A 25,363-nucleotide genomic window follows, 5' to 3' on the forward strand; every position below is an offset into this window, starting at 1 on the left:
AAACAATGGGAGAGGAAAACCAATTTGCCAAGTTTGTGGTAAGATGGGACACACAGCCATTCAGTGCTATCATCGTTACAACACCAGCTACAATGGCTTTTCATTCAACTATAATGGTTATTCTCCACAGTTTAATACCAGTTATACTGGTGGTACCTCAGCTCACTTCAATTCATCATGGCAGTTTAATGGTTTTTCTCAAGATCTTGGTGCTGGTCTTAGCAGTGTTAACACTAATTCATTTGGTCAGATGTTTGGTCCTGGAAATAGCTCTTATGACCATCATACACAACAACATGGAAGCCACAATCACCAGTCTCAATAGTATCAGTTTGATCAGCAAAAGCAACTTTCTTACTCAACTCAACAGCCAGGCTTCAGGGTTCCCAATCCACAAATGCAACCTTCAAACCAAGCACAAATGCAACCCTCACAAATGCAACCTCCAAACCAAGCCTTCTTTGCTACCCACTCAGCTACATCCTTTCCAAACATGAACTCATTTTAGCCTACTACCATCACTTCCAACTCACCACGTGATCTAGCCTGGTATATGGACTCTAGTGCAACTGATCATGTTGCATCAAATCCAAATCAGTTAACAGCCAGCCATAACTATGATGGTAATGATCAACTACAAGTAGGCAACCGTGAGTCTCTAAACATTTCTCATGTTGGTTTTGCTTTGCTTCCTAGTTCCTTGCAATCTAAATGTGTTTACTTAAAAAATGTGCTTTGTGTGCCTAGGATTACAAAGAATTTACTTAGTATCTCAAAACTTACCAAAGATAATAATGTTGTTGTTGAATTTGATTGTGATTATTGCAATGTAAAGGACAAAGCTTCCAGAACAGTTCTGTTGTAGGGAGGACTTAAGGCTGGGCTGTATTAGTTGCAAATACCATCTAACCTGTCATCACATAGTTCTCCTTCCTTGCTGTCACTTACTGTTACATCTAGTAGTCAGTCTGTTTCAGTTCCTCAAACTTATGTTACTGCTATTACAAAAATATCCTTAGGACCTACTTTACATGAAGAAAATAAGGCTAGTTCAATTAATAACAATTGTACTGTGACTGAAATACAGTCTTCTAATAACAGTTGTAAGTCAGAGGTCACTGACTCAAATCCTTGTAAACCATCTCTATCTTGTAATGTTTCATCTTTAACTAAAACTTTGTTGCAATTACCTTGCTTGTTATCTCGACAGTGTGATAAATTGAATAAAACCACCAATAATGCATCTTCTTTACATAATGCAACTCCATTTCATGATACATTTTCATTGCATAATTCATCATGTGCTTTTCAAGTCAGCAATAGTTCAGAAAATCAACTATCATTTTGGTACAATAGACTAGGACATCCTCATGCTGAATCATTACATAAGATCCTATCTTCTATGCAAAAAAATTATGCTGGTCATATGTCACAGTTACCCTTTTGTGATGCTTGTAAATTAGGTAAACTTCATAGGAATACCTTCCCAATTTCTCACTCTAAAGCCACTCATACTCTTGAAATTGTTCATATTGATGTTTGGGGTCCATCTCTAGTCATTTCCTTAGAGGGATATAGATATTATGTCTATTTTATAGATGATTATAGTCGATTCACTTGGTTATTTCCCTTAAGAACAAAAGCTGAAGTTTATTCTATGTTTGTCAGGTTTCATCACTTGGTCGAAAAGCAGTTTAATTGCAAGCTCAAATGCTTGCAATCAGACCAAGGTGGAGAATATAAGGGTCTCATTTCTTATCTCACCACTGTTGGCATTCAATTTAGGCATTCGTGTGCATATGTTCATCAACAAAATGGGCGAAGTGAGAGAAAACATAGACACATTGTTGAAACTGGTCTTACCTTATTAACCCATGCATCCATGCCTTTGCATTATTGGTGGCTTGCATTTGATACAGTAGTGTTCCTTATAAACAGAATGCCTACATTTGTATTGAATTTTCTGTCACCACATGAACTCTTGTTTGCATCAAAACCATTATATTCTTCTCTTAAAACCTTTGGATGTGCTTGCTTTCCTTACCTTAGAGATTTAATAAACACAAACTGAGTTTTCATTCTTCCAAATGTGTGTTTGTTGGTTATAGTCTTATTCACAAAGGATATAAGTGTGTCAATTCTGAAGGTAAAATTTTTATCGCCCCAAATGTCCACTTTAATGAGTCTGAATTTCCATTTAAGAAGGGTTTTGAGTCTCACTTTCCTGGTATGTCCTCTTCAAAAACATCCTTAGAATAAGTCAGCCATGTCATTCCGATGATCCAGTGACACATTTTCTTTCACTGTAATGCCTACTGCAACTGATCACAGCTTCGATAGACAATACTCATTGCATCATGATTGTTCTATAGCTGATCCTTGTAGTGATAGTTCCAACAAATCAATCATTCTAACCCATGATAATATCTCTTCAAAAACAGATAGGTCTTAAAACTTAAGCACCTCTCAAACTGTTTTACACACTTCTCCATCTGCCTTTCATAAATCACCCACAAACTATTCTTTTGCAATTGATCTCACCGGTTACAAACGAGCAAATATTCCCAATTTTCAGTCAACCAACCCAAGGACGTCATCCTCTTGTCCACTTGAGTTGATCTAACATCATCACAGCTTCAAACAGAACACATTAATCAGGATACTTCAGTCACTAATTTACAAAGCCACACTAATCAACCACCTTCCAATGAAAATCCAACAATCTACTCTTACCAACATCACACAGAACCAGCCTATTCTTACCAACGTCTAACAGAACCAACCTACTCTTCCCAACATCAAACAGAACCAGCCCACTCTCACCAACATCAAACAGAACCAGCCCACTCTCACCAACATCAAACAGAACCAGCCTACTCTTACCAACATCACACAGAACCAGCCGACTCTTCCCAACATCAAACAGAACCAATCGACTCTCACCAACATCAAACAGAACTAGCCCACTCTCACCAACATCAAACAGAACCAGCCTACTCTTCCCAACATCAAACAGAACCAGCCCACTCTCATCAACATCAAACAGCACCAACCTGCCCTCACAAGTCACAACAAAATCAGACTCAATCTTCCAACACTCATCCTATGCTCACTCGTTCAAAGACTGTTGAACAAACAACCACAGCCTTCCTTTCTTCCAAACCATCAGTCATACAACCAGAACCTAATTCCATACCTGAAGCTTTGGCTAGTGTTGAGTGGAAAAATGCTATGCAAGATGAGTTTGATGCACTCTTAAGGAACAATACTTGGACTCTTGTTCCTAAAACTTCTGATATGAATTTTGTTGAAAATAAGTGGGTATTTAGAACCAAGTTTCATGTTGATGGTACTTTACAAAAATATAAAGCTAAGTTGGTAGTAAAAGGGTTTCAGCAAACTCCTAGGTTAGATTATTTTGAAACCTTTAGTCTAGTCATTAAACCATGCACTATTCGCATTATTTTTATGCTTGTTGTTTCTTATGGCTAGGACATACAACAAATTGATGTAAATAATGCATTTTTGAATGGAATATTGAGTGAAATTGTTTACATGCAACAACCTCCTAGGTTTGAGAGTTCAACCTGTCCTTTACATGTTTGTAAGCTTAATAAAGCATTGTATGGCCTGAAACAAGCTCCAAGGGCCTGATTTGATAGATTGAAGCAAGCATTACTGGAAAAAGGTTTCCAAAATTTAGTTTCTGACTCCAGTTTGTTCATTCTCAAAGAGCCAGGCCAAGTTCTTTATGTGCTCATCTATGTTGATGATATTTTGATAACTGGATCTAACAACTCTTCCATTAGCAAGTTGCTTCTTGATTTAAATTATCAATTTGCACTAAAAACCTTAGGATTAGTCACATATTTATTGGGGTTGGAAGCTATAAGAACAGATGAAGGAATTCACTTAAGCCAGTCCAAATGTGTCACTGATTTGCTTATCAAGACAAAAATGCAAGATGCTCATTCTTGTCTTACTCCCATGGCTGTTGGGACAAAAAAATTTGTTGGTGATAATGAATTATTTAAGGAGCCCAGTCTTTATCGTAGCACCATTGGAGCATTACAGTACTTAACATTAACAAGGCCTGACATTAGCTTTACAGTCAATAAGCTAAGCCAATTCCTTCAAGCTCTAATAGAATTTTAGTGGCAAGCTTGTAAACGTGTGTTGAGATACATTAAAGACACGTATTTTCATGGTCTTCTTTTCAAACCAGTTGCCTCATTATGTGTTGAATGTTATGCTGATGCAGATTGGGGTAGTAATTTGGATGATAGAAGATCCATAAGTGGGTATTGCATGTATCTTGGTCCCAATCTAGTGTAATGGAGTTCTCGTAAGCAAAAGGTGGTTGCACTGTCATCCACCAAAGCTGAATATAGGGCTTTAGCTCAAACAACAACTAAATTAGCATGGCTGAATAGCTTGTTTTCTGAATTAGATGTGAAGTTGAACTCCATTCCCATAATTTGGTGTGATAACATAAGTGCAGGAGCTTTGGCAGCCAATCCTGTTTTTCATGCTAGAACAAAGCATATCGAGATAGATGCCCACTATATAAGGGATCAAGTATTAGTCAAAAAGGTTCTGGTGCAATATGTTCCGTCCAAGTTACAAATTGCTGATGTTTTGACAAAGGCTCTTTCTATCTCACAGTTTCAGGAATTGAAACAAAAGCTTACAGTGGTTTCAGTACACTTGGCAACTAAGTCATGAAGTGCACTGTTTTTTTTTTAAAACCTGTCTACTAATCTGTCTGCTATTATGGTTGGTTTGTTGAGTTGCTGATGTTGTGTAGTTGTTGTAGTTTGAAGCTCAGTGTAGTAATCAAAATGGCATGGTTATATAAATTGCTCAGTTCAGATGGTGTGATATAGATTTGGTTTTTAAACCTGTCTATTGATCTGTCTGCTATTATGATTGGTTTGTTGAGTTGCTGATGTTGTGATGTTGTTGTAGTTTGAAGCTCAGTGTAGAAACTCAGTTGGCATGATTGCATAATTTGAGTGCAGGAACTACAGAAACTCAGTTGGCCTGACTGCATAATTTGAGTGAGGGAACCTTGCTCTAAGTAAGAACTGCATGGTTTACTGAAATGAGAATAGAGTAGTGCAGAATCTGCATAAAGAACAGTCTGTTCATGGTTGGTTATTACTGTTTTAATACAGAGCAATCTGTTGAAATGCATAAGTTGAAGCGTATGAATTTTGGCTTGAACTGCATAAGTTGAAGTGCAGGAATTTTGTGACTGAACTGCATAAGTTGAAGTGTAGGAATTTTGCTCTGAACTGCATAAGTTGAAGTGCAGGAATTTTTGTTGTTTTAATTGTTGTTGAGTATGCCCTTTTTTAATCTAATGAAATGAAGAACAAAGAAGTGTAGAAACTGAATCCAAAACAGAGCAGTGTTATTGAAACAAGACTAGTGGTTTAATTTACGAGAGGATGTTAGTCACAGCAGTTGAGTGGTTTGTTCTACAAGGGGATGTTAGTGATTCTTGGTGAAAAACAGAGCTGTGTGGTTTAAGGGGAAGTGTTTGTCATAAAATGAAGAGTTGAGGGTCTTCTTGTAATTTGTCTTTTGCATTGTTTGTATACGGTGTCGTTTTGCACTTGATGGTTTTACATTGTTTGTAACGGTGTTGTTTTGCACTTGATGGTTTTACATTGTTTGTAACAACACTTTAGTAGCTTACTTTAGCTTATCTTCTTTAGCTCATTTTTGCTTAAGCTTGTTTTGGAGTATAAAGCATGACTTGATTGTAACTGATTTCAGTTGATGAAAAACCAATTGAGATTCTTCTCTCTTTCATCATCTATTCTTCTTTGAGATTTACAAATAAAACTAAGAAACTAAAATTAAAAAATAAGCACCACTTATGCAACTAAAATTAAAGAAATAAACATAATAACTGGACTGATACATGGCATATACAACACAAACTGAAAACAAATCGCACTTATAAAGATAGTAAGTCTTCCAGTGTGCCTTTAGGATACACGTGAAGATCACTAAAGAACAAAATCTAAAAAATATATACTACATCATATAACATTGATATTGATTCAATAACATTATTGACTTATTGGTGAGGTATTGAGGTAGACTCTTTATTTGAGGCTGTGAACATTTATGCGTTTTTTGATGACATTCAAGCTAAATTCCAGAGATAGGAATTTGGGACAAGAATATTTTTAAGAAGTTAAATTCACATTTCATGTCAATTAAGCAACAAATTAGTAAAAGTTCATTCTCAAATTAAGTAGAAATATTTGTTGAAAAACCATAATTAAATCTATTTTGTTTTAATGGTTATTATTAGTTTAATTATTATCCATTAAAAAAATATATAAATAAGTGGATGTTTACGGTTAAATAGGAAACATAATATTATGTGGAATGTAGGTAGTTTAATCTAGTATATATATATATGTCATTTTTCCACATTTCAAATATAAAAGAGTCCGGTGAAGAAAAATATAAACAAACTTCTTCATTTGGTATTAATTGTAAGCAATAAGCACAAACGTAGAATTTATTTTTTCAACAGTTTCCTAAACATTAGAAGTATAGCCACACATTAATAAAAATTCTAATGAGGAATTTTCTAATTTTCAAAATTTTAATAAAGGTTTGGACCAAAATTATTCAAAATTTATCCTTTAACAAAAGTCTACAGTCAAGATTTTGCTATATAATATAACGGATTAAGTTAAAAATATGCTAATTAAGTAAGGACAACCTAAAGAACAGTGACATGAAGAGGTAAATTGTTATTTCTGATACCTCTGGGCGAATTTCTCATTTAAGGAAGCCTCAGGGGAAATGTTGTATTAAACACTTGGAAAAATGACAAATTATAGAGAAGAATGTTCCTGGGTTTCTGTTTTGAGTTTTGATTTTTGAAGATCAGTCGATTGGGCAACGGATACATTAACAGCGAGGTTAGAAAAAGTTGTTAAAGTTAGTTTATATCTAACAGTGTTAAGGGTTTCCGTTAGTTTTGTTAGCCAAAATGATGCGTTTTGACAAAGCACGGTTATATCAAGATGAACTACATAAGAACAGTAAAAGTGCAGCTGCTGCGCTCTAGAGCTACCGAAGTGGAGATTCTTCACTCGATCAATTGTGCATTCCATAAATCTTTTATATAGAACTCTTCGAAATTTACTTATCATCCAGACAAGAAATTCTCTGCTGTGGACATTGGATTTTATGTTCATCAATGTCTCGTAAATGTTAAAATTGTGTTTTAGCCTTTATTGCCGTGAACGACACTAAATTGTTGCCTTATGTCCATCAAATGTATCAATCTTACTCCTCCTTGAGAAGATTTGCATCGATGTTTTTAGTGAGATTAGTCACAAAATCCGCGTAATTTTGCTTGGAGTTGGACCATCTTCTTGTAACTTTTCATTTTCCCAAATCAATTTCACCAAGCTTCCCTCAGTCTTTGAAACAACCTGAATTGTTGCCTTATAGCTCTTGTAATGCTGCCTCAGATCTCCCTCCATCACAACCACAGTGATCCTCAATTTTTTTTTTTTTTTTTGTGGGTATAATTCTACCCTTTCCTTCATACTCTCAGCAGCATTTCCATCTGTTAATTTCATATATATAATTAATATATACGACCATTAAAATAAAAACTAAGTCAGTCCATGTTTCGCATTGTTGTAGCTTAAATATTATCTTAAGCTAGCATGTCAAAAGAGTCTGATAAACTAAAAGTGACTAAATTTTTTAATTGTAATATAATTAGTTTTATAAAAGAATTTGTTAGGTATTCGGTTAACACACTTTGGCATTTAAGTATCTGTTATACCTGGAAAAGTAGGGCTGACGCAGAGCCTTATCAGCATGGGTGGTCAAAGCTTAAGAAGGCTCTACAATCGCTCAGATGCGGCCACGTCGCATGATGACGTGAGTGGCATGCTCTTGCCAGTGTAGTAGGTGTACGCCAGGTTGGCGAATGGTGGAAAACGGTCCACATGTCCAATCCTTGCACGAGTCGAGGAAATCACTCGGGCAGGTGAGCAATGGGACGCAGAGATGGATTTGCACAACATCTACCCGACTCACAGATTTGGTAATAATTACCATGGTTCATCCCACTATAAATAGAGGATTTCTCTCCTATTTGTGGGATTGGCTAATTTCACTCTGGAATAGCATACTCCCTCTCTCCCTCTCCCTCTCTCTCTCTCATTTGTATTCTCCAAATTGTAACTCAATTCGTTAAATGCGACCTAACTTCACTTATCAATACAATATCAATGGATGTAGGATTCGCCTTGTGCACATCCAAACCACTTTAAACACTGTTCTTCACCCTTCAATTAACTAAGCACTTCCATAATCACGTGTGACTTCTAAGTTCGCTCAACATTTCCCACATGCGATAGTTGGTATCAAAATCAAGCATCAACAGTTTAGTGCTAGAAGGAGGGCCTGATTTAGTACATGTTCTTCATCAAGAGAATCTCTGACTAATTGGTCCCACTACAGCAAATGGCTCACGGTTTTGAATCTGAGCGAACCAACTATGGCAATGAAGAAATCCCCCAGGTACAGGAGGACACTTCTCCCGAAGTGCCCCTAGCCCAGCAAAATGTAATGGGGGATATCCCTTCAAACTCACGGCTTGATCCAGCCGTCATGAGTTACTTGGAGAGGTTCAACAATACTCTCTAAACGGTTAGCCAAAGGCTGGACCGGTTAGATTGGGTCGTGCCACCCGAATCAAATGAGGTGGTGCAACCACAAAAAACGCCTACAGGTTGCATGAAAGCGCAGAAAAGGGGAAAAGCCCATACCGTTCACTGTAGCGCATCAAAGATAGGGAAAACAAGTGGCGCACGGCGGACCTAAAAGCTCTGAGGGACCGGCGAACACCGATCACGCCCCGGATAGAATACTCGTGGCATTGCGACTCGGTGACATGTTGTGGCCCGAGCTGTCCCGTGCCATGTCGCATGAGCACTCCCACAAAAGTGCAAGGCGGGGAGACTCCCACAATTGCCAAAATGACGACTTTGATTGCTGTCACGCTGGAGATTCCCACCATTCATAGGTCAGTTCGTACCACTGCGGAAGTCGAGAAATTTTCCCGAACAATTCAATGCCATCACACGGCTCTAGCCAGTATGTGTCAAGATTGGCCGGTGACCTACAGTCTTTCCTTAATTGTAACTGTGAGGGTCGAACCCACGTTGCGAAAAGTGATCCCCAGATGGCTCCGTTGCCTCAGATTGAGGAGTTACAACTAGCTCTGGATCAGCGAAATGAGCAAGGGCAGGTCGCGGAAGCATCTCCCTTTTCTCCGGCAATATTAGCCATTCCTCTCCCATCAAGATTCTAAATGCCCGACATGCGAGCATTTGATGGGAATTTTGATCTACAAGATCATCTGTACAAGTTCAATGACCTCATGAAACTCTACCAAGTCTCTGACTTGGCAAAATGTTGTTGCTTGGTAGTAACTCTTACCTCTCATGCCAAGCGATGGTTCAGATCGCTCCCAACAAGATCAGTCAACTTGTAGCCCCAGATGAGGTCGACATTCTTGAGACACTTCTAAGCAAACATGAAGTTCTCATTGCCCCTAAGCTACCTGAACAACATAAGACAAGAGAGGGATGAGCCCCTCTAATCTTATATCGACAGGTTCCATATAGAGCTCCATAAAGTAGCTCACACTCCTGAAGAGTCCGTGCAGACTCTTATTATCGCGGGAGTTCATCCACAAACAGATCTGTGGAAGGAGCTGCAATCTCAGGATAATGTTTCCTTCACCCACTTTTACAACCTTACAAAAAAGTACCTTCGCATTGAAAACTCTGTGGCGGCGCTTAACCGCCACGACCCCGGTCCTTCGGGCTAGTGCTCCCGATTGGGGGGGGGGGGAGGGGGGGGGGGGGGGGGGGGGAAGAATAGGAGGGCTGATCATAGATGGGGTAATGAGATCAACAAAAAGGAAAGAAGCAACGATATGAGCCCAAGAAATCTATGCCCCAGTTCCTCATCATGATCGCGATAAAAGTCAGTACACTCTTTTGAATGCATCAGTCTCCTCTATCCTTGATAAGTTAGAGGAGGCCAGTCTGCTCAGAGAGCCCGAGCCCATGAAAAATCCCTCTTCAACTAGAAACATTAAAAAATATTGTCATTATCATCAGGATAATAGACATCACACCGATGACTGTCAAGCCCTCAAGCAAGCAATTGAGGACCTCATTAAGTAGGGGCACTTTAAAGAGTACATCGATGACTTTGCTCCCATTTGGGAGAAAAATCAAGAGGAACCACTTAAGAAGCATCGTGGTTGCAAGGGTCTCTTCAGTATAGGGATCATCTTTAGGGGACCACATCTCGCGAGGAATTCGTGAGGTGCCCATGAAAGGTATGCTCACGCAACACGTCATGATCCCATAAGTGTGATGAGCACAACGTCGCGACTAGCAAAGGTTCGCAGAGAGGAGGAAATCGCCTTCTTTGAAAAAGATGCAGTATGATTACACCATCACTATGACGATGCTCTCGTCATCACGCTCGAAATAGGACGGTACGAGGTTCATAGAATGTTGGTAGACAATGGAAGCGCTGTGAACATCTTGTTCTAATGAGCTGTCGAAATGATGAAAATAGATGAGGTAGGTCTAAAGCTTGCCTTCATCTCTTTGTATGGTTTCATCGGGGATCAGATAATCCCCAAGGGGACGATTTCGCTCTTGGTCACATTAGGTGACACCAACGAGGTGACCAAAATTATTGAGTTCCTAGTAGTGGAATGTCCGTCCGCTTTCAATGGCATCCTGGGACGACCTCTACTAAGAAACTTCAAAATAGTCACCTCGATCTACCATCCAAAGATGAAGTTTCCCACCCTGATGGGGATAGGGGAAGTCAGCGGATCTCAGCGCACATCTCGCGACTGCTATGTAAGGATAGTGCAGATGGCGTGCAAGGAAAAAAAAAGTCCACTTGGCATCCCTAAACAGGCGATGACAATCAGCCGGATTAAACCACAACTTGGTCCAACTAAGGATAACATGGATCCTCGTATCCAGGAATGCCTTTCTAGTGGGCTGGTTGAGGACCTATCTAAGGTGTCAGTCAATCAAAGTAAGTCGAGCCGAGTGTTAGGAATTGAAAGTAATCTCAACCCCTAGCTCACCAATGACCTGACCAACTTCCTCAAGGAAAATATCAACCTGTTCATATGGACTCATGCCGACATGGTCGGGATCAGCCCGAATGTCATTTTTCATGCCCTGAATATCAATAGTGAGGTCAGGCCGGTCTGTCAGAAGTGAAGAGCAATGGATGTGGAATGATATGCTACCTTGAAAGTTGAGGTAGATCCACTCTACCCGAGCTTGTTTGCCAACCTGGTTTTGTTGAAAAAGCGCAATGACAAATGGCGGACCTACGTTGACTTCACTGACCTCAACAAAGCCTGTCCAAAAAATAGCTTTCCCTTGCCAAGAATCGACCAGCTTATTGATGCCACCTCCAAGCACGAGCTGCTGAGTTTTATGGACGCCTACTCGAGATACAATCAGATTTTGATGTACGCGCCAGACAAAGAGCATACCTCATTTGTTAAAGATCGGGGGTTGTATTGCTACAAGGTTATGCCCTTCGGCCTAAAGAATGCTGGAGCAACTTACCAGCAACTGGTTAACCGGATGTTTTCCGAGGAGATCGAAAAATCAATGGAAGTCTATGTTGATGACATGCTGGTCAAATTGCATGTTGCTTCTGATCACATAACACATCTCGTTGAGATGTTTGGCATACTCCAGAAGTACAGAATGAAGCTCAATCCTCTCAAGTGCTCGTTCAGAGTATCCTCAGGAAAATTCCTTGGGTACATGGTTAACCAGAGGGGAATCGAGATCAACCTCAAAAAGATCCAAGCTCTCTTCAATATGAAAAGCCCATCCAACCAAAAACAGGTTGAAAGTCTCAATAGGCAAATAGCGGCACTCAGTCGCTTCATATCAAAGGCAACAGATCGTTGCTTGCCGTTCTTTAATATACTCAAGGCCAATAAGAAATTCGAATGGACTCCCGAGTGCGAACAGACATTCTAAAGCATCAAAGAGCACCTCGGAAAGCCACCTCTTCTGTCCAAGCCTCTCTTGCAATAAATTCTTCTTCTGTATTTGTCCGTCTCTTAGTATGCGGTCAGTAAAGCTCTAATCCGAGAGGAAGACAAGGTCCAATGGCCAATATATTATGCAAGTAGGTGTCTGCTGGACGCCAAAATATGGTATCCAGAAATGGAGCGATTAGCTTATGCCTTACTGATTGCTTCCAGGAAGTTGCGATCTTATTTTCATGCCTACACAATTCATGTGTTAACCAACTACCCGCTCAAACAAGTCCTTCAGAAACCAAAGGCATCGGGTAAGTTGCTCAAATAGACTAGGGAACTAAGTCAATTTGACCTGTAGTATAGATCGAGAGCAACCATCAAAAGGTAGGCTGTTGTTGATTTCATCTCGGAATTCTCATATCAACTGGTTAATGAATCTAAGCAACAGGCCAGCGAAGTTACCTAGGGAACTGTTCAAAATCTATCGACCTGGAGCCTCTATGTAGATGGATCCTTGAACAGGAGAAGCGCCGGGGCAGGCCTTTTCCTCCTTATTCCTGAAGGGACTCGCATTCATGGCATTCTTGGGTTTGGATTCAAAGCGACCAACAACGAGGTTGAGTATGAAGCTCTGCTCGCTGGTCTACAATTAGCAAGAGAAATGAGATCAACTGCAATCAGTATTCATAGCGACTCCATGCTGGTTGTTATCCAAATCTTGGGGAATTCAGACCAAGGAAGAAAACATGATCAGTTATCTGAAGAAAGCTAAGGTCGTACTCGAGCAATTTAAACACTTCACAATCACGTAGATCCCTAGGGACTGTAATTCTGTCACGGATGCTTTGGCAAAGATAGCCTTATTGTTGGATTCAGACACGCTAAAGAGTATTGGTTCATAGAGATCTGTAGTATCAGCTCGCTCGAATAGGTCGTGAATGTGATCGAGTCAGTTGCCTGGATGACTCCAATCATTCAGTATCTTCGAGATGAGACCTTGCCTAACAACAAGGTCGAAGCAAGAACCATGCGAACTAAAGTTGCTTGTTACACACTAATAGGAGATCAATTGTACAAGTGAGGGTTTAGCGCCCCTCTCCTCCGATGGGTAACCGATGAAGAAACAGACTACATCATGAGGGAGATACATGAAGCAATCTGTGATAATCACACGACCACATGATCCCTCACCAACAAAGTTGTTCATCAAGGGTATTACTAGCCTCTACTCCAAGAAGACACCTTCAACTTTGTGAAAAAGTGTGACAACTGCTAGCGGTTCGTGAACATACTACGAGCTCCTTCCCACCAGCTGGTAACTATGACCAACCCCTGGCCATTCTCTATGTGGGGAATTGATCTTATTGGACCCATGCTAGTTGGTAAATGAAGGGTCAAGTATGCGGTGGTCGTTGTGGATTACTTCACCAAGTGGGCCAAGGCCAAACCTCTTGCCACAATCACCACTAAAAAGCTCAAGGACTTTGTCTTAAAAAACATAGTGTGCTACTATGGAATTCCTCATACCCTCATCTCTGATAATGGGAAGTAGTTTAACAACGAGGAATTCAAGCAGTTTTGCGATGAGCTGGGAATCCACAAAAAGTTCACCTCAGTTGCAAGACCGCAAGCAAATGGTCAGGTTGAAGCTGTCAACAAGACCATCAAGCATAATCTGAAAACCAAACTTGGTACTGCCAAGGGTAATTAGGCTGACGACCTCTCTGAAGTCCTATAGGCATACAAGACAACTCCAAGAACCTTTACCTCAGAAACACCCTTCTCGCTAGCATATGGCTGCGAGGCGATGATCCTTGTGGAGGTAGGAACTGGTTCACTTCAGAGAGACATGTTCAATGAAACAGACAATGAGGCGCTTATGCGCACAAGTCTGGATCTAGTTGAAGAACATCATAGCAAGGCTCAGCTAAGGATAGCGGCCTACCAACATCGTGCGAAAAGATTTTTTGACTCTAAGGTTAGAAGAAGAGACTTCTAGGTCGGCGACCTTGTCCTGAAGGAAGTCCTTCTCAGTACGAGAGAACCAAGTATGGGAGTATTGGGGCAGAATTGGGAAGGCCCGTTCCGTATCCCTAATGTGATAAGACCAGGGACTTATCACCTTAAAAGGCTGAACGGTTTCAAAGTACCGCGAGCTTGGAACACTGAACATCTTCGCCTTTATTATCAATAATTTCGAACTCATTTTTCTAATTTTCTTGTAAAGACTTACTTTTTCAAGCCTTGTAAATAAGATAAGCTCTTTTGTAATATCGTTTCCCGCATGTGTACCTTTCTGTTCGCATAAATATCTTTTGTACAAATATTACTGTAAATGGTTAGAAAGCGGCCTCGTGTCCACATGTGTAACGTTTGTGGGGTACGAAAAATTATAAGTACTCATAAATGATTAAGGAAACAATCTCTTTATTCATTGTAAAATAAAATAAATACATATTGGTGAGCACAGAAATAGTTGTAAAAAGTAGAAGCCATCACTGGCCTTCATCCCCAGGCCTTAGAGGTGCGACCTCAGTATCCCCAGGTTGGTCATCAATCACCTGGTCGGCCGTAGGTTCCTCCGGGATATACTCCTTCGAATGCTTATCCTCCGGATTAGGCCCCTAACCTTCGTCCTCGTCCTTAGTTTGCGCCATTGAAGCAAGGATCCTCTAATAGTCTTTCGGGAGGTTGCTGAGGTCGATATTGGGATTCTTTGGCCAAAGGGCATAAATGGACTAGATCGACTAGTCGGTAGCCCTCCTCTCAATCTCTAGCTCTCATCGCTGCATCCCTTTGGTTAGCAAAACGACGCAACCCTGGGAGAATTAGAGCTCAGCCTCAAGTGCCCACCTTTGCTTTTCGGTGGCTTCCCACAACTACGCTCTTTCCTGCTTTACTCACAAGGCCCACTCAAAGTTCGCTCATAGCTTCAACTCTTTCTCGCCAGCCTCCTTGGTGAGTATGGCCATTGTCCTTTGGAGCTCTTTAACCTCCTCTCCTCTATTCTCCAGCTCGGCCTTCTGAAAATCCACTATGCAAAGCGCAACGTTCCTCTCAGATAGATATTGGTTCGTCTGAATTGTGGATAGATTCTTCTTTACTTGTGCGGCTTCTATGTCTCGTTTAAGCCGTACATTCTTTTCTCTCAGCTCGACCAGCCCCTCAGCAGCCCCCCCAACTGAGTCTTCTACTAGGCCAGGCATATGGCGAGCAGGGATTGTGAAGCGAAAAGAGCAAAGGGTTAAATTCTTTTCCATTAACAAGTAAGAAAATGTAAGAAAGTCCTCGACGAGGACAAATCATTTTACCCGGCTTTGATGCTGGAAGGCCATGGTCATCAAGTCCACGAGGTTAAAGGCCACGAACTGCTCAAATGCCTCTATGAGCTAGCACTCCAGTAGGGTAAACATGACCGGTTATAGATGCTCCGGGAATTGCCCCATGGAGTCCAACACAAGGGTGCCCGTTCCTACGCTAGGTGGCACCTCACCCGCTGGTTCCTTGCCTACTGTCCTCTTGGGATCCACGACCACCCCTTGCCTTGTTGGCGGACCTTCAAGGGCAATGTGGCGCTAGTCGTGCCCTTGGGAGGCCCCCCTGAACAGAAGGCTTGGTAGTGTTGCGACCTCCTAGGCTGAATGCCTAAGCCCTCCGACTCAGACTCTAACTGCTCGACCCGAAGCTGCTTCCTCTTTTTGGACTTATGGGTCATAGTCTTCTGTTTGGGATGAGCAATTACAGGTTGGGGAGCACTCACTGGTCAAACCGACATCGCTGCTAGTGTCCCTTTGACAGGGGGACCGTTGGGGACCACCCCGAATGGTCTTGTGGCACTTACCAAAGGGAAGGTGAACTCCCTCGCTCTCAAAACCTGCGTACCTTGGGTGGCATGGTCGCTACATGCAAACATCATTAGTAAAACAGTTCACCCATATAAATAGCAAAGTTGGCTAAGGTTATGGATACTTACCCGGTAAGGTTTCCAAGGTCGCTTCAGGGTTGAAAAACCCATATTTTCGTAAGTTCGCGGTTGTCATGAGCAGCCTCACGCCGCGACTGTGTTAGAGCAGAAAATCGAAGGCGGTTATTCTGTTAAAATCGACAAGAGCCGACAATCTGGTCGTCTTGTTTACTATGAAGAAACAAAGAAAGCTTGTTAGCAAAGGTTAAAAGAAAGAAAATTTGCCAAGAAAAAGAAAGGAAAACCTACTCGGCTCCTTAAATTGGCAAATGTTGTCATAGTTAAAAAAGAAAAATTTTCACTCATACACCTCGACGTTGCTAGGGTAACTGTGTATTCCTCCCTCGATCGTAGATCGCTTCGTGAGGTAAAAAGAGTCTTTGTCTTTACTCTTCTTCAAATAGTACGAGCATCCGAGCTCTAGCATGGTGAGCTTGCCTAGGCCGTTCTCGCCACATGTGATATACATAGCCACTACTATCATATACGCATTTGGCGTTAACTGTAATAGTGCAACCCCAAAGTGATCGAGGACTGACCTTATGAAAGGGTGAAAGGGAATCAACGCTCTGCACTTAAAAATGTTATTGGAGATCACAGCCATTCCTTCTGGCAGATTCTGAGATGTATATGTCCTATGCTGATAGATGTCTATGCTAAGTGTGTACTAGTCTACTACTCTTTGAATCTCCTCTACTGTGGCTATTGATAGGATTTCTTGTGAGGGACCCGTTGGGGCATCCTACATCGACGAGCTCGTTCCCTCATCTGTCCTGGTCATTGAAGGGTCCATTTCATCTACGGTCTGAAAAAGAGCGACATGCAGGAATTACTCAATCGTCATATGAAGATCCGTACGATGACATGGAAGAAAAGGTAAATACTATCTTCCTTAAACCCTAGGAAACCTTAAGAATCCTTGGGGGCCACCCCTAAAGACTCAAACCCTAGAGGAAAGCTTATTCTTTGATTAACCACTAGCAAACACCCACCGTTATCACATGGTTATTGTCAAAACAGAAAAAGAAAAAGCAATGAAAGAATCATCTTTACCTCTTGAGTATGAAGATGAAACTTCCTATTGTGAACGATAATCTAGGAGGTGGAAAATCTGGTCTCACGAAAAGCCTCTTGCTCTTTCTGAAAAAAGAGAAGTATTGTGACATTGGTTGAGATGAGCCTGGGATTTTATAGTGAAGGAAATGGCGCTTGGTTTTCCTGAAGCCAAGCGACGTTTGAAAGAAAATCATCTCTCGTCATTGATCGTAACCATATGTCATCAATCAATAGGGAAGAGTAATCGCCACGCTTCAAGAAATCAAATCGTCGCTTCCCTCCGTTGAAATAATCGAGCGACGGCTCGTTTCCCTTCTCCACATTAAATGCGTTCTCATTAGCATTTAATGCTCTGATAAGGAATGTCGTTTCAGCATGGCTTACATTTAATGCGTATGGCTGGCACTTATTTATTGCACATACGACATGTCTTTCAAAGCAAAAGGTGTTTTACTAATGTATTAGCTGCCAAAGCGCAACGGAAAACATCTAAAGAGGTCCTTCGATAAAACACTCTTTGCCGCATGTCTGTTGCGAAGCGATGTGACTCATTTCCTCTAGCAAGAAATACGCTAAGTATAACCAGGTTGCAAACCTCGGTCAAGATAAAAGCTGCATCAATATGACACTGAATAAGGTCTGGTCCAGGTCGTAAACCTTGCAGAAGAAGACCATTTCAGGTCGCCCATATGGAAATGTCTTGCGACCTCCTTGCATCTAGGTCGGATTGATCGGGCGTCATTCGACACATATCAAATCAAGGCATAATTGTGTAGTTCTCAAGGTTCGATTCTCAAACCTGAAAAATTGGGGGACTTCTATTATTGACGCAGAGCCTTGTCAGCATGGTTGGTCAAAGCTTAAGAAGGCTCTACAATCGCTTAGATGCGGCCACGTCGCGTGATGACGTGAGTGGCGTGCTCCTGCCAGTGCAATAGGTGTACGCAAGGTTGGCGAATGGCGGGAAATGATCCACGTGTCCAATCCCTGCATGAGTCAAGGAAATTACTTGGGCAGGTGAGCAATGGGACGTAGAGATGGATTTGCACAGCATCTACCCCACTCGCAAATTTGGTAATCATTACCATGGTTCATCCCACTATAAAAAGAGGACTTCTCTCCCATTTGTGGGATTGGCTAATTTCACTCTAGAATAGCATGCTCTCTTTCTCTCTCATTTGTATTCTCTAAATTGTAACTCAGTTCACTAAACACGACCTGACTTCACTCATCAATACAATATCAGTGGATGTAGGATTCGCCTTATGAGCATCCGAACCACTTTAAACATTGTTCTTCGCCCTTCAATTAACTAAGCACTTCCATAATCACGTGTGGCTTCTGAGTCCGCTCAGCATTTCCCACGTGCGAATAGTTGGTGTCAAAATCAAGCATCAACAGTATCCATTTTAAGGTGCAGCGGAATATTACCGAGTTGATTAAGCAATTCCAATTTGAACACATCAAACATAAGTGTGGAAAGTAAAGAACACAGTCATATACATGGTTAGGCTAAATCCACTTTTAGCCTACATCCATGGGACCTTGTCCATATTGAAGCAATCCACTAAGTAAAAACACATTACAAGATATAGTTCAAAGCTGATCTAAGTTACAATAAAAAGAACTCATTTGTTCAACTTTATACTTAGCACCACGCTCTGAATCCTTAACGTTTAGCAACTTCTTCGGATCTACTTCACGCTGGGAACTCACCCATGAACAACTTGTAAACCACCAAGCTTCAAGTGTTAAAGCAACACACCAGCATCAGCAAAGGAACCACATTCCAAGAGCCATCAAGTCAATGTTTGATATGATGAGGTTTTGGCACTAATGGAGAAGGAACCTTGAACCTTTAAGAGAAATAATACTCTAAGAAATTCAGAGTACAGAATAAAAAAAAAAAAAATGTTCAAAAAGGTTAGGTTCATTTATGCAAAAGAAGAAATATATAATGAAGAGTTTTTTTTCTCAGCAATTAAGTGCCATATTAGCCAACAAGGGGCTGACCTATTGTTTGTTCAAATAAGGAAAGTATTACTTCTTTTTGTTTAGACCACAAAGTAAATCGAAAAACAGTGTGCACTGAGAATTGGTGTGCACACATACAATAGATGAAACAATTCAAATAAGAGAATTGACAACCAGTCTGCACACATAACTGTTGTACACACATAACTCATAAGTTTGACAAAAATGAATATTCTACAGAATTTATAAAAATACCATAATTAGCAATGGCAAATATATATGCAGTGAAAGTCCAGAGCTTGACAGAGCAATGGCAAATGAATGTTTCAATAGACTTTCAAACTTCTCACCAGCTAAAAAATAATGACTTATTAAAGAGTACGTCCAAAGGAATTAGGATTTTTTTTTCTTTTCAAGATGTTGTGTCATGTGAAAACAAGAGCTCCACGTGGAAATGGGCTGGAAGTAATATATCTCGACGACATGTTCTCATCTTATATATAACAATTTAGAAGCAAAAATTGAAATAATAGTTCCTATCTTTATTTTTTATTTTTAAATAATTTCCTTTCATTTTCCTGTACCTCTAATGTTACTGAAGTAAAACAGATATAGGAAGAAACCACCAAGCAAACAACCAAGTGACCAACCTATGAAACATGTTTATCACGCCATTAATCACAACATTTATTATATTATATAATTTTCTCGTCACAAGATCTCTCACATAATCTCACACATTATTTAAACCAGCTTACTAGTCGGTTTTAAGTAAACATTATTGTAAATTATTGCACATTATAAAGAGTAGTTATGCATAGTAAAATCGACAAACGTAGTCATTTGAGCTCTTCTAAGCCTGCTTGACAAGATATGCTGCTATGTCTTGAGTAACTTTAACCATGAAATCTAGGTACGCATGTGGCTCTGGAACATTCTCATTCAATTTCTCGTATTGCAGAATATGTTTAACCACGCAGCTTTTCTCATCCTTTGGAGTGGCTTGAAATGTTGCCTTCCAGTTCCTGTAATTCTTGAACACATCTCCATCCAATCCAACAAGAGTTACGGATTTCTTCTGGTCATCTACTTCAATCTTTTCCTTATAGGTCTCCTCTCTTCCTTCTGTAAAGTTGATTTAGAGAGGAAATGCAAACCTAGTGAGCTGAAAAGAAACAGGGGAAGTGAAGAAGAAGACTAATATTTTCGTTAATCAAATAACTGTCACTGTTACAAGCTTTTTATAATACAAAGTAAGGGTAAATCAGTAAATCCCAAACTACTTTAATATCCTAATATGTAATCACCAAGAAAAAAAAAAATATATTTTATGAACTCTTATAATGTGTTAATTAACCTAATTAGTACATTCATTCCAGTTTAGCATGAAATTAAAGCATCTATAATCAAGCAGCTTCATGAAAATTATACAGGTGGATATATATATTGAGAGAGTAATTCTCCAGTCAAGATGTTTTAATATTAATTTTATTAGAACCATGTTTCAATACCGTTAGATTCACTCTTTAAACTGAAATAATATTTTATAGATAAAAATCTAACCGCGATTAAACATGATCCTAACAAAATAAATATAAGGACATCTTAATTAATTTTTTTTTTTGTATATATATATATATAAAAAGAGAAAGTCATTTCCTCATTGGTACATTATAATTATTTAGTATGTTGAGTTGACTATATATATCAAAATCGATTTTTGTTATATTTCTTTTTTTCTTTAATTTCTTGTCACTTGAAATCAATCGATGCTATAATATTGATTACTAGAATTCTAGAAATAATAATTAATAAACATAAGAGTCTAGGTTATATATTACTTGCCTTACCAACAGTATATTTCCAGGTCTTGATGGAGCCTTCCTTGTCGCAATCTCCTTCATGCAAATCAACTCCCTTTACATTGTTAGAAGCTATATTGGGAAGATGGTGGGATTAGATTTTGAAATGTGGTAATATTTCTCCACAGGTGCCTGGATTTCTAAATCAATCTCAAGCTTTCCACTTTGAGCCATCTTTCTCTGTTGACAATTTTAATCTTCAAAAGCAATATTGGGAGAATAAATAGAACGATAAAGGATAGATTGGTCTTCCCTTTATATTGACGTTTGTGGGTCAGGAATATTGTAATGCCTTACCCTCTAACGTTAATGTTTATTAATTACAATTTAAACACGTCTCATGCCCGTCGCTTGATTTAATTTCCCAATTGCAATTTCTACATATTTTATACAACAAAATCTGCTCCCGTATCTATACTGCCCCACTCAAAATGATTTGTAATCTGTTTAAATCTACTGCCGACACTCTATTCTCTATATCCATAAAACCATCTAATATATTTACTTTTGTGGGTCTCACAAACCTATCAAATAAATTGAATCTTAATTTCTTGCAATTATGTCAGAGATCATTTTCTGCATTTAGAAGGCTGGTTGAGATAATGATTTGGAGCATATATCAATCGGGGTGTCCGGATTATTTTTGTTGACTAATTTGCTAAAAGGCTGCAATTGTAATTTGGCTTTGGTCAATACTGTGTCGTTATAGACACATTGACCTTAGTTAGTGTGTGACGTTTCTAGAAACCACTTTACTTTCATTTGTTTATAAAAATAGAGTAATTGATTGTACTTTGTTTTTCTAATGAAAGAAGATTCCACAAATGTTAGAGTAGATGCCCTAGAGCTAATCAATTATTGTAGAATTGACTCTTTGTAATAATGTTTATTGATCAATAAAAGACATTTTATTCTATATCGCGTAAATCATCATTGTATGTATTGATATATATCCTTCGAATGGTAGAACCGTGATGAGGGTATCAAGTGTTTTAAATCTTGATAGTGAGAACCCTATGAGCATATATGGTGGTCATTCTAGAAATATCTATGGCCTCATTATTGTTCTGAAGTAAGGGCACAAAAAATACGGTAAGGCTATCATAGTATTGAACGACTTTGTCGAAAGGCAGTGACTGATCTCACTTGTCAAGGTTGTTTGGTGACAACCTGGTGCAACACATGGGTGCTTGCTGTAGGCAAGTTCACTGGACTGACCCACCAGAGGATTCCATATAGATGGTAACCCCAGTGTCTATGGAACAAATCCTCTAACAAATGGTGGTGCATGTGATCCTTAGACTTGAGATCACCGGAGCGCCTTATGCACCGATTGGTGTAGTTTGACACTACCCCAACGTAGTTCTTTTTAAAGCTGTTAATACGGTGGTGATTGGTTGCCTCAAGGAGTGTATCAAGACTATGGTGGATCGACAGAGGATTTATCACTCTCGGGTATGGGAGAATTTATCTCACGGCGCAATTCAGTAAATGGCAATGACACTAAAAACTGTGGCCATAGTGGGATTGAGTTGTTGCTCTATCTAGAGTTTACAATTCAGGTCATTGGTCTAGTAACTGAATACATAATATCAAGAGTAACTGAGGTTGACACTATTTCTATGCCTCGGTCTCGTCGAGATAACATTTGATGAAAGAATTGGATTGTACGGTAACCATATCATTGACAGGTAGCTGCTTCGCTGGATCCGAATCTATTGGGTGGCCATGATGCCTTGCTAAGAGCAAATGTTGGTGTGTGTGTGTGTAGTGAGAAAATTAATTGGTGTTAATCGCGACACTACACACTGCTGGTATGATAAGGAGCCTACGGGTAACACACATAGAAGATAATTTAAGAACCAATTTGTAAGAAGGGCGTTTCGTCTTTTTAGGTGAAAAAGGGTATTTTGGTAATTTCACAGTGCAATTAAATTTGCTGAGGTCGTAGTCTTTGTTTAATTTGTTAATTAAATAAAATAAGTGAAATTATATTTAAATATGTGTTCGCATATACTTAAATGAATTATTGTTATTGTTAAATGTTTATATATGAAATATATATATTAATTTAATTTAATTGAAATAACAATAATAATTAAAATTAAAATATCTTAAAGGGGCTGTTTGGATACAGGGGGTGTTTGGGTTGGAGCCCAAACCTATTCCATGATGGAATAGGGCAAATGTGCACTATATAAGTGCAACACTTTGTGAATTATTTAATAATTTATTCAATCATTGAAAGCAAATATTCCAGCCCCTTTTTCTTCTCTCCCACGCTAGATTTCTTTTGCTTGAATCAGATATTTCATTTGATTTTCATCTTGGTTCTTAAAGGCTAAAAAGGATCAAGCAAATCCCTCTTTAGTTTCTTAAGGTTGTCTTCGTGTGGACTACATTGGTTCAATCCTACACTTGGGTCGGTAGCTAAACCCATTCCGAGACAAGTTGGAGAAGCCTCCAAATGTGGGTATGGTTTCTTAACCTTGAGCTATTTTTCTACAGATTTTAATATGTTGTATAAACTGTAAAATTTTATTGCCCTGATCTTGGTTCTAAGGAATGATCTATAAGGTTTAAAAATTTTTGTTTCCGCTACCATGTATGATCGTTTCCTAACAACAAATTGCATTACTCAAATTACTCTCTCAAATTCGTCTTCTCATTTGTTCTTTGTCATTTCCACATGGTATCAGAGCATTGACTAGCATCAATGGCAAAAGAATCTGGTAAAGGTTCTAGCTCTTCTTCCTTGCTTAGCAGCTTCGAAGATATGTTAAGAGACTCTGTTCATCATTCCACCTCACAAATTCTTAAAGAATCTACAAATCTCTCCACCTTAGCTCAAGCCTTAAGCTTGCAAGTTATCAATCCGAAGCTTACACCTAGCAATTACCATTTTTGGAGCTCACAAGTCTTGTTTAAGGTTGGATCACATGAGCTTGAGGATCATTTGCTTGGTAAAATTCCATGTCCTCCTCTTCTTTTATTGTCTAATTCTGAAATTGATAGTGGTTTAGGTAAGCTTAGAGGAGAGCTTAAGACTAGTTATGATTCTATTGGTGATAAGTTGAATCTGCATATGTTCTATGGAAACGTACCGATAAATTCCTTTTAAGCTAGCTTCTGGCCTCTATATCTGAGAGTATGTTTGGAGTTGTGTCGAAATCTATAGAAATTTGGATTGCTCTTGCAAGTGAGTTTATAAGTGATTCCAAAGCAAGAGCATTACACCTTAAAAATTTGTTACAGACAACACACAAGTGCAATTTGAGTATTGAGATTACATAAAGAAAATGAAAGAAATAGCTGAGAACTTATCTGCTAGTGGATTGGTTGTCTCTGATGAAGATCTTTTACAATATGTCTTAGATGGTCTAGGGCCTGAATATGATGTAGTAGTTGTGAAACTTACCTGTAGGCTAGAATTGGGGGTGTGTCGAACTCTACAGAAATTTGGATTGTTCTTCCAAGTGAGTTTATAAGTGATTCCAAAGCAAGAGCATTACACCTTAAAAATTTGTTACAGACAACGCACAAGTGCAATTTGAGTATTGGAGATTACATAAAGAAAATGAAAGAAATAGCCGAGACCTTATCTGCTAGTGGATTGGTTGTCTTTGATGAAGATCTTTTACAATATGTCTTAGATGGTCTAAGGCTTGAATATGATGAAGTAGTTGTGAATCTTACCTGTAGGCTAGAATCGAAGGTTGATACTGTCACATTGTAGGAGGCTCAATTTTTATTGCAAATATATGATATTAAATTGGAAAAATTTAACTCCACTAATTTGTATAATAGTTTTGCCAATTTAGCATCTGTTAGCAATCCTGGAGTACTTAGTGATGTGACAAGTGTAGCTTCTTCAACTAATTCACCTTCCAAAGCTAAATCTTCTCCTATTCCACCACCTTCTGCTTTTCTCTCTCATCTCGTTAGGGAATCCACACTATCAGCAACAATATGTTGTTCCAGCAACTGAGAATTACAATACCAACTCAATGCAACAATCTCTTCCTATGTTTAACTCCAAACCTACTGGTTTTCAACCGTATGGAAGAGGCAGAGGTAGAAGTTTTGGCAAAAATAGACTAATCTGTCAAGTTTGTAACAAGGCTGGTCACTCGGCTGTCCAGTACTATCAATGTTTCAATTCAGCCTATAATGGTGCTTACAATGGTGGTTTTAATGGAACTCAATAGCTAGCTCACAATGTTTATGATCCACCAACACAAATGCCTAATGTTCAGTAGCCTTCTCCTACTTATGGTTTATCAGCATATAGGCCTTCCATTGCATATGGATCCTCAGTACCAATGTCCAATTCTCAGTAGCATTTCTCTAATACCTATACTACTACTAATTCAAACCCTACTCATCCAAGACCTC

The 25,363-nt window shown here is 39.3% G+C and overlaps 1 protein-coding gene across 1 annotated transcript; it reads right to left on the reverse strand.

Moving 5' to 3' along the window:
* Window positions 1-19,817: 19,817 nt before the first annotated feature.
* LOC116109932 (MLP-like protein 328) lies at window positions 19,818-21,142 on the reverse strand. Its single transcript, XM_031396169.1, has 3 exons — window positions 21,133-21,142; window positions 20,957-21,040; window positions 19,818-20,231 (listed from the first exon to the last, which is right to left on the reverse strand). The coding sequence occupies exons 1-3, from the start codon at window positions 21,140-21,142 to the stop codon at window positions 19,960-19,962; spliced, it is 366 nt and encodes a 121-aa protein (XP_031252029.1). The 3' UTR covers window positions 19,818-19,959.
* Window positions 21,143-25,363: the final 4,221 nt, after the last annotated feature.

The sequence above is a fragment of the Pistacia vera genome, unplaced genomic scaffold, assembly GCF_008641045.1.
Source record: "Pistacia vera cultivar Batoury unplaced genomic scaffold, PisVer_v2 Contig591, whole genome shotgun sequence".
In the NCBI taxonomy this organism is placed as follows: domain Eukaryota; kingdom Viridiplantae; phylum Streptophyta; class Magnoliopsida; order Sapindales; family Anacardiaceae; genus Pistacia; species Pistacia vera.